Source organism: Saccostrea echinata, unplaced genomic scaffold, assembly GCF_033153115.1.
Source record: "Saccostrea echinata isolate AGI-Se365-2 ecotype Australia unplaced genomic scaffold, CSIRO_AGI_Sech_v1 ptg000058l, whole genome shotgun sequence".
Taxonomy (NCBI): Eukaryota; Metazoa; Mollusca; class Bivalvia; order Ostreida; family Ostreidae; genus Saccostrea; species Saccostrea echinata.
Window position 1 is genome coordinate 2,753,154 of NW_026889807.1, and position 8,862 is coordinate 2,762,015.

General features: G+C 32.1%; 1 protein-coding gene across 1 annotated transcript; it reads right to left on the reverse strand.

The window, feature by feature from the left end:
• Positions 1 to 3,199: 3,199 nt before the first annotated feature.
• LOC133174414 (uncharacterized) lies at positions 3,200 to 8,352 on the reverse strand. The gene is made up of 4 exons (XM_061309537.1): positions 8,265 to 8,352; positions 7,030 to 7,788; positions 4,630 to 4,702; positions 3,200 to 3,837 (listed from the first exon to the last, which is right to left on the reverse strand). Exons 1-4 carry the CDS (start codon positions 8,305 to 8,307, stop codon positions 3,255 to 3,257), a joined length of 1,458 nt encoding a protein of 485 aa, XP_061165521.1. The 5' UTR covers positions 8,308 to 8,352; the 3' UTR covers positions 3,200 to 3,254.
• Positions 8,353 to 8,862: the final 510 nt, after the last annotated feature.

The following is an 8,862-nucleotide window of genomic DNA, read 5'->3' on the forward strand; positions in this document are numbered from 1 at the left end:
GTAGGGAATAAAGTTTGCAACACGCTGATTTTAAATGTATCATATTAATGAAGCTCTAAACACTAATTAAAAATGCTTTTTGGACTGAGAGAAAAATATATCATATAAAGGTGCACATATTCAGTGTATCTAGTTCATTTTCAACATTGGGTATCTGCCTTATTTCTGCAGAAAAAATGTTCAAAGATAGTAAACTATTTGTGAACAGAAATCACTGTTGTTTACTTGCATAGGAAAAATTAATGGAGATTATATATTCAATTACTTAATCTTGGCCTACAAATGTAACATAACATTTTTCTTCTAAGGGCAGATCACTCTAACTCGATAAAACTACCATACAAATAGAACTCTTATGTGTGCAGTGTTTAGAGCTTCCTTAACCTGTTAAATTTCAATACCCGATGAAATTCGATTATAAAAAATAACATTCTACGATTATAGCATTACGTGTAGGGAATCAAGATTTGCAACACGCTGATTTTGAAAGTTTTGGATTAGAAAAAAAAAATCTATGTTTTACAAGTAATTTCAACACTCTGCTTTTTAGTTATATTTTTGTGTGCAAAGTCCGCTTTAAATAGCGCATAAAAAACACGCTTTCAATTGATTAAAATTCTGTATGCACTTTAACAAATGTTAGAAATGACTTTAGAATTATCTTATTTCACTGGTCGGCCATAAATGTCGAAACAATACGGAGTTTGAAAAGCATGTAAGCGTAAAGTACAGTAAATTAATCAACAGCGTAATAATTCTGAGGTAATTGTGCAGATTTTTAAATTGAAAGAAAAATGATGAAAAAAAAATAATGAAGAATACTTTACTTACACTTTCCTAGATTCTTTAACAATCTAAATGCATTGCCCGATCTCTAATTTATAATGCATTAATTAGCTCTCCTTCCCACGAATGTTAATTCCTAATTTCTTTATCAATGCGATTTTTTGACCAATTCATTTAAATTCTTGAAATGATTTTCGTGTAATTTACCGAAATTTAAAACTCTTTCTGACATTCATGGTCATCGAGACCATTATATGATTATAGATTGTTAAATTTGACATGTGATAGAATTAGTAAAACTGACTGCGAGTGATGTCGTTAACTGCAGACGTTCCTAATTGTCATTTGACGTTAATTTGTTTCGTTCGACTTTTGTCTCGACCCTGATACCGTAACAATCTCATGTTTTGTGACAGACTGGCTAACTGTCGTCAAGGAGTCGTTAGATTTTTCTTTATTAATTATACATGTACAATGACCTTTGGTGATATCTTTAAACAGTAAAGGTTACAGACCACATTGTATAAAACGGTCACATTTTATAAAGTTCCTTTTTCCCCAAAGATCTCTAATGTCTATACACCGATATGTATACATTATCAGGAGAATAAATGTAAAACAAGGTATTTTTTTTTAGATAAAGCTGGGACTTTAACACCCCCCCCCCCCAAAAAAAATTATCTTGTCAAAATATCCCCCCCCCCCGGACACACACACATTTGAAAAATAAAATGATGTTTAGCCTTAATGTCAGCTATATAAATTTAAGTTCCATATAATGCTTTTCATACAGACTGATCTTAATTGCGAGACACAATATGTTTTTTTAAACGAGGCCGAGCTTGATACAATTCTATATACCATACCCTGTCTTAATTTTCAAGCATCCAATGAAGTCTACACGGTGTCTCTCATTTAGTCACAGCTACTCCTGGACACCATGCAATCCCCCACCACCCTTTTCCACTCATGCGCATGTACACAACCTCATAGATACAACTATAGAACTGCAGTACTTTTAATAAAATATTTCCTAGGTCTTTATTTAATTTAGAACATTTTCTTTGTTAAAATGTCAAACATTCCCACGAAGATGATAAAAAATTACAGCACCATAACACGGAACACTTAACCACATACACTTTAAATATCGTGCTGTCAAGAGAGAGAAAGGAAAAAAAATCTGGATTTTTTCCTGTTAATTTTCCATGTATTTGTCTGGGTAACTTACGAAAATAATGCTGATACCCCCCCCCCTTTAATGTATGTCAGAAATTAAAAAAAAGGTTAATATATATCTAAAGAATGTGAACAAATGCAACTACTATATAAATTATTTTTATTGACTCAAATTTTTAAAAAGTTAAAAATGACAAGTTTAACAAACTAAAATTATCATGTCTTTGTACACGATAAGGCCATATGTATTTTTTATATTTTCTAAATCACATAGCTTTCCAACCGTTTAAAATAAAATAAAATCATTATATATGCACTTCTGTGTTTCTAACACACGCCCATGCATGACAATTATAACCCGGAAATCAAATTTGCATTGTTTTTCACCCTGATCTAAGCGTTTTACAGGCGCGGGTGTATCATGCGCAATATTTATGAGGATGAATCACAAACGTTTAGGGTAATGCATACAGATCATATAAGAACCCACATGATTTTTCTTTATCTGCCAGTATAATGCATGATATACTCAAGAGGGTTTTATTTGTCGAAAGCGGAAGCTGATGAAAATGAAAAATTAAAAAAAAGTTCTCTAAATAATACGTGATAAATCGAAAACACAAAACATGCATTCATGTTCATAAAATATCGTATGTGCACTTATGTATATGTATATTATTTAAATTCTGTTAAAACGTCGCCATTCAAACGAGAAGCAGGAAGTTTATATAAGTATTGCATCAGAACTCATCCACTGATTTAAACAGATACTAGAAATCTTTTACACTTCCTGTTTTGATGGCTTGAAGTATAATTGGAAATGAATACTTGAATTTAAACTTGAGAGTGTTCATTTAGAATGGGGTTTTTCCTTTATAAACCATTTTTAAGTCGTTCAAAATTCTCTTTTAGTTCTTCTACAGAAACCCTTGAAATCATAAAATTATTTGGATAGTGGCTAGTACAAAAACAGGCCTACACACCGAAAGAAAAGTCCTGTTATATTCCGTGAGTGGGGTATATTTTCTACTTCGAGGAAATTTGTAAAGATTTATCCCTTGAGTAAAAGGAAAAGAAATTCGCCCACTCACATTTATCCGTCATTATAAATATTACATGTAAAAATTAATAATCATTCATATGTTAATAATTTACATACTGCATACAAAAGCGCATACATTCATTAATCCAAAAGCTACATTTGTACGATTTCAACGTTCTTCTTGTTTTCTTCACTCCCCTCCCACTCCATGTAATAGCTTACATGTAAATCTAATTTATCAAATCTATCAAAGCTCAGAAACTTTAATACTTTGTCTTTGAGATTCTTGAGAAGGAGAGTTTGGAATTTCAGATTCCAATACGATAGTCGCCATTGGCATCGAGTTATCTTCCTTCAATGCAGTGTCAGTCACAGAATAATTGATATCGAGCACTTTTTCTCCAATTTCTACTTCCGGTGAACTTTTATCTTCTTGGTTAACTTGACGCTTGTCCTGATTTTTTTCTTTCATTTCCGGCTCGTCTTCTGATGATGATTCATCGTCTGAAGAATCTTGTTTATCCTCAACATTCTGAATCCCAGATGCGTTTAATCCAACCTCATTCTCGTTTTTGCTTGGATTAAACGTGGTTATTTCCCTTGAGCCAAAGTCATCAGTTGCATGGTCTAATAATGCTACTGTCTGCATAGCCTCATTTTCGGGTGTTGGAGATTCGAGGTCAATCATAGACTTGTCCAAGAGAAACTCGCCTGGGACAGAAGCGTCATTTAGATTTTCGAAATCCAGTTTTATGTTGCCAGGTGAATGTACTGTCGGTGAAAAACCTGTGGTTGCGTTTATCTTCGGATCTCTTCTGGTGCTCCTGCGTCTAAAAGAAAAAAAAAAATCAAAATTATACTTATTAAATAAGACCCTAGCGCGCCTTTTCCCCCTCACCGATCTTATTTGCCTCGCCAATGTTAAATACCTTACTCTGCCTCCGTTTACTGTAATCCATGACTTAACATGTAAGTATGTGATTTGTGAAGGTCAGAGATTTTCTGTGCAATGGAGATGATCAACGAGGAGTTATCTTCCTTTCATATATATACATGGACTGGGATAAGGTGAGCTGGATACCAATTTTCATCACCCCGAAGATTTAAACAATACTATTCAATCGCAATATTTGACCTTTTGTCTTGTCAAATTAGGTTCTATGAGCACTGTTCCCCCCCCCCTCCTCTCTTCCTCATTTTAATAAAGCCTATTCATGTTTATTACTGTGCGAGCCAGCTGCAGCTGAAATATGGTTTTAGTTTTATTTCAACACTATACATATGTATGCCTAAATTAATTAAAATGTGTTGACTAAATTCGTTTAAAGATCAAATCAGGATTGAACAAAAATAATCTAGAAATAAACATGACTAAGCCTTGACTTAACAAGATTGTGAAATAAAACTTTCCTATGTTTCCCATTTTTTTTCCCGCGTGCTTCTGTCCAAAGTATACCAAAGAAACAAATCTATACAAGTATAATTATAGTTTTCTACATTTTTCACACAGGAATTTGTTTTGTAAAGTCTAAAATCTTCTCAATAAATATTTGACGCTGTAACTTTTGTTTTACTCTGGTAATACTGGAGAGAGAGAGAGAGAGAGAGAGAATTATACAAACTTTCGTAAGATGCAGATGATGATCAACGCCGAAATCAAGATGAAGATGATGACAGCAACAACAGAGACCGCAACTACAATATAAAAAAGAAAACATTGATGTAACCATCAATTGTCGCCCGGGAAATAAATAAAGTAAACAATGGAAATGAGTCTTGATCATCAAACCGCTTCGATATGTGTGAAAAAGGCATGCGTCTAAATGATGGAGACGATAGTAGAGAATATTTTGAAAACTTATAGTCGGATGAAAATCGAACAAAAACGATACCCTTTTAAACTTTATCAATTCCTCAAGTAAATGTTGGCTACATAAAATATAATTTGAAACCAGACACATGCATCACCTATTTTCAAAAATGTCTTTCACTTTAAGATTATAAAACACGAACTGTGTAAAGTACGTTTTTACGTTTTTATGCGATAAGTAAAATTCGATGTTCTAAAAAAAGGGACCTGTCGTTTTTTCGATAGTAAATGATAAGCAACTTTATATATTAAATATGAAAAACATATATATTTTTACAGATTCACTTTATGGAAGTAAATATATTGTGTATCTCGTAATTTATAAAGGGAAAGAACATTCTGATTAACAATCTTTTTAATGTTTAGAAAACCTTTAATTCTGAATAACTTCTCCCACCTCAATCCCCATATACCAACACTTAAACTTATATGTATAGAGCAGCCCGGTCCTCCGGGCTGCAAAAATAATCACGTGACGCTTAAAAATACCAATCCCGTGACTCTTAAAAAATCAATCACTTTACTAAAAGATATTCTCAAAACTACTGATTTTACAACTACAGAATAAAAGTTGACACCAATTAAAATTAGTTATGTAACCCTTTGACAAAAAGATATTTTTCTCATATACGTATTCCAAAATAACAACTACAGAATTAAAAGAAAATCAATCACTTGATTAAAAAATAATTCTTTCTAAAAAAAAAAAAAAAAAAAAAAAAAAAAAAAAAAAAAAAAAAAAATCCACATGATTTGTTTAATTCACTTATTCAAGACGCTGATCAGGTCCCAGGATCATGAAACGGACTCAGACTTAAGTCAAATTTTCAATCGGTTGTAAAATGTTTATCTATTATTGAATTAATATTTAAATTTGCAGAAAACAACACTTATGTAAAGCAATGCTTAAAAATATTTTAATTTTGCCCTGTTTGACTTCTACAACATTTAAGCATAAAATAAAGATCTTGACTTAAGCTTAAGATGTTTCATGATCCCGAGGTCAGATCTCAATAAGGAACATTATAGAGATTGACAAAAAAAAATGTTAATGTTAAATGTCAAAGAATAATCAATATATTTTATTAAAGAAATTGCATTAACAGAGACTAAATTCCGTAGAATATTTACTCTCAAGGTCACATAATAAAATTGTATTATTCAAGCATTTATTAATCATAAACTACAAGGAAAAATGCACATATTTTTTTTATATGCCTGTACTTTGTCTAGTTTCCGATACAGAATAATCTTTTAAATCATTTCCTTCCTTTTTTCACGTCAATGTTCAATGTAAGGAAGAAAGGAAAATAAAGACAACACTATTTATTGTTAAAATCTTGCATGGTTTTACATTGTACTGCTGTATTACATATATATATAAATGTATATATATTTTTTGGTCTAACGTTGGTAAGGGTAAAATTTAGCGGCATCATTTCGGTTGATATCGACAGTATCAGAATTCCTCATATCGCGTGTACCCATTACTATGCTATAAAATAATTAGTGAGATAAGATATCCGCAAGACCAGTTGTTAGGACAAGATAATGTGGAGCTGTAGATCCATTTCTCACCAGAGGATACGCTACGTTAGCTACAATATCGTGTCTAAATCTCTGCATCACATATAGGCGTATAGAAATTTAAGCGATATTGTGCCGTACACAATGTCTATGTTATGAGCGTATATTTTTAATAATGAAGGAAAATTAAAAATTTGAAATTGCAAAGGTATCTTTATTATGGGAATGAAATTAAAAGTAAAACTTTACCAATCAAATTTTTTTACAAGAATAAAAATTAAAAGGCGATAACAGGTATATGGGAAGCTTGCCCCCCCCCCCCCCCCCCCTTGAGATTGGTTGTTGGAAGGCTAACTTTGTAGGCTAAAAATAAAATAAAATCAGCTTAAAAAATCTTTTAGATGAACCTTAAAGCTTTCTTTACCTATTTCTTGTAGGAAGAAAGTCATAATTTCGAATGTCCACTGCTTTAAAATATATAGAAACTCTATTTGAAAAGTTCCATAAAATTATTTATATTAATATTAAAATACTTAGTTTTTATTAGTAGTTCTAATTTGTAAGCAGTAGACATATTTAATTAAGAATTATAATTATAAGTGATTCACAGGTCTTAGTCACTTACTTTTTGTGGAAACATCGCCATGTTCCATGCTTTCACCAGGGAGTAATTGGACTTGGTCTTTTGTTGATTTCGTCATCATGTTGGTTGTTGACATTCTTGATGACGTCGTCGTAGCTTGTGTAGTTTTGAATGAAGTGGGTTTTTGATTTATTGTTGCCAAAGTTGTTTCAGGCTTAATCTGGGAGGTTGTCGTTTTCATCATTTTAGTTGTTGTTGTTTTAGGGCTAGAAATTATAATACTCATATTGCTACCTTGCTTTGTTGTCGAGGCTGTACTTTCATTGTAAAATTTAACTGCAGGCGTCGATGAAAAAGTAGATGTTAGATTTGACAAAGAAGAAGAGGATGACCTCGTAGTACTTGTAGAATTTATTGCCGAAATATTATTACTTATTGCCATAGTTCTGTTTTCAACACCCGCCGAATCTATCATTGGAGTTGTCGTTGTTAAATTGTCTGAAGATGAGAGACGATTCTTGGTGGTGGACACAGGTGTAGGTATCGTGCTTCCTGTCATGTTTTGAACAATTGTTGAAACTGTCATTGTTGTATTCGATGTAAAATTGCTTGTTGACGGCATAACAACAGTCGTGGTGGAAACAGGTGTAAGTATCGCTGTGCTTCCCGTCGCTAATGTAGTATTTTGAACAATCGTCGAGGATGTCATTGAAGTATTGGATGTAAAATTGTTCGATGTCGGCATATTTGTTGTGATGGAAAGGGGTGTAAATGTTTTTCCGCAACACAACGATATCATTTCTAAATAGATAATATGATAAAATATTTTTAAAAAAATTGTAATATTTACCTGTTGGCAGTAGGTACAACCGGTAGATAAATAAATAAATAAATTGAAAATATTTTTTTTATCTCACTTCCTCTGTCAACAAAATAGAATACTACTCGTTATGGTTCCTAGGAAGTAACGAATCTATTGCGTATCTATTTTCTTCAATTTATATTGAATTGTGCCAAGCGGGGATAACAATCACCGTGCGTTAAAACATACACAAATTTCTAAACATCCCTGACGTTTATTTACACATACATATGAATAAAATTCCTTCTTTACATTCATGAATGTCTGATCTAGAGATTCAAGCATTTAGAATTGCTTAAGCAAGTTCTTTTTTTTTTTAAATGTAGTGCTCGAATATGTACACCACGATAAAATGACAAAAACTTTAAAATGTAATAACATTCATATCATTTATCAAATAGTAAAGAAAACTTACCAAAAATAACTTCAACAGTTAGGATAACCTTCAAGTTTCTCATGGTGAATCCACAATTTTTTTTTTTTTTTTGACAAAAAATATATTGCACTTGCTTTTGATAGATTGAGACGATGAATATTTAATTTCAGCAAAGAAATAGAGTTTAATACGAGGAAAACACCCTTGATTCTGACACACAAAATTTCTTCTTCCGCACTCGCCGGAAACCACTAGAGTCAGATCATACAGCTGCTGAGGGCGAGTCGCCTTCTTACCGGAAGTTAACATTGAAAAACCGGAAGTAAACATTGGGAAACGGAGCTTCCCTTCGTCTGGTGAATTCTTTTTGTTTTTGTTTTCTTCCTCGTTTATTTCTTTCACTAATAAATCGCACAAGTCATTCATTTGCTCATCTTTTATAATTAAACATTTTTAATGAGCCTAATAGATGATTATGAATGAACAGAAAGAGTTTGTAAAACACGTAAAATGTACTGTGTATCCTTAATTGCCACTCCAATTTTCAATGATATACAACATTATATTATATGACTATACTTTTATTGTTTCCTTTATTGCACAAAATCATACGTTTATCTTGTGTTTGAACTGTCAT

Excerpts from the sequence above, each read along its gene's own strand:
- LOC133174414 (XM_061309537.1), bottom strand. The coding sequence starts at position 8,307 with ATGAGAAACTTGAAGGTTATCCTAACTGTTGAAGTTATTTTTG. Across the intron at positions 7,789-8,264 it reads AACTGTTGAAGTTATTTTTG|AAATGATATCGTTGTGTTGC; the intron begins GTAAGTTTTCTT and ends TTATCTATTTAG. Across the intron at positions 4,703-7,029 it reads TGGCGATGTTTCCACAAAAA|TTGCGGTCTCTGTTGTTGCT; the intron begins GTAAGTGACTAA and ends TTTATATTGTAG.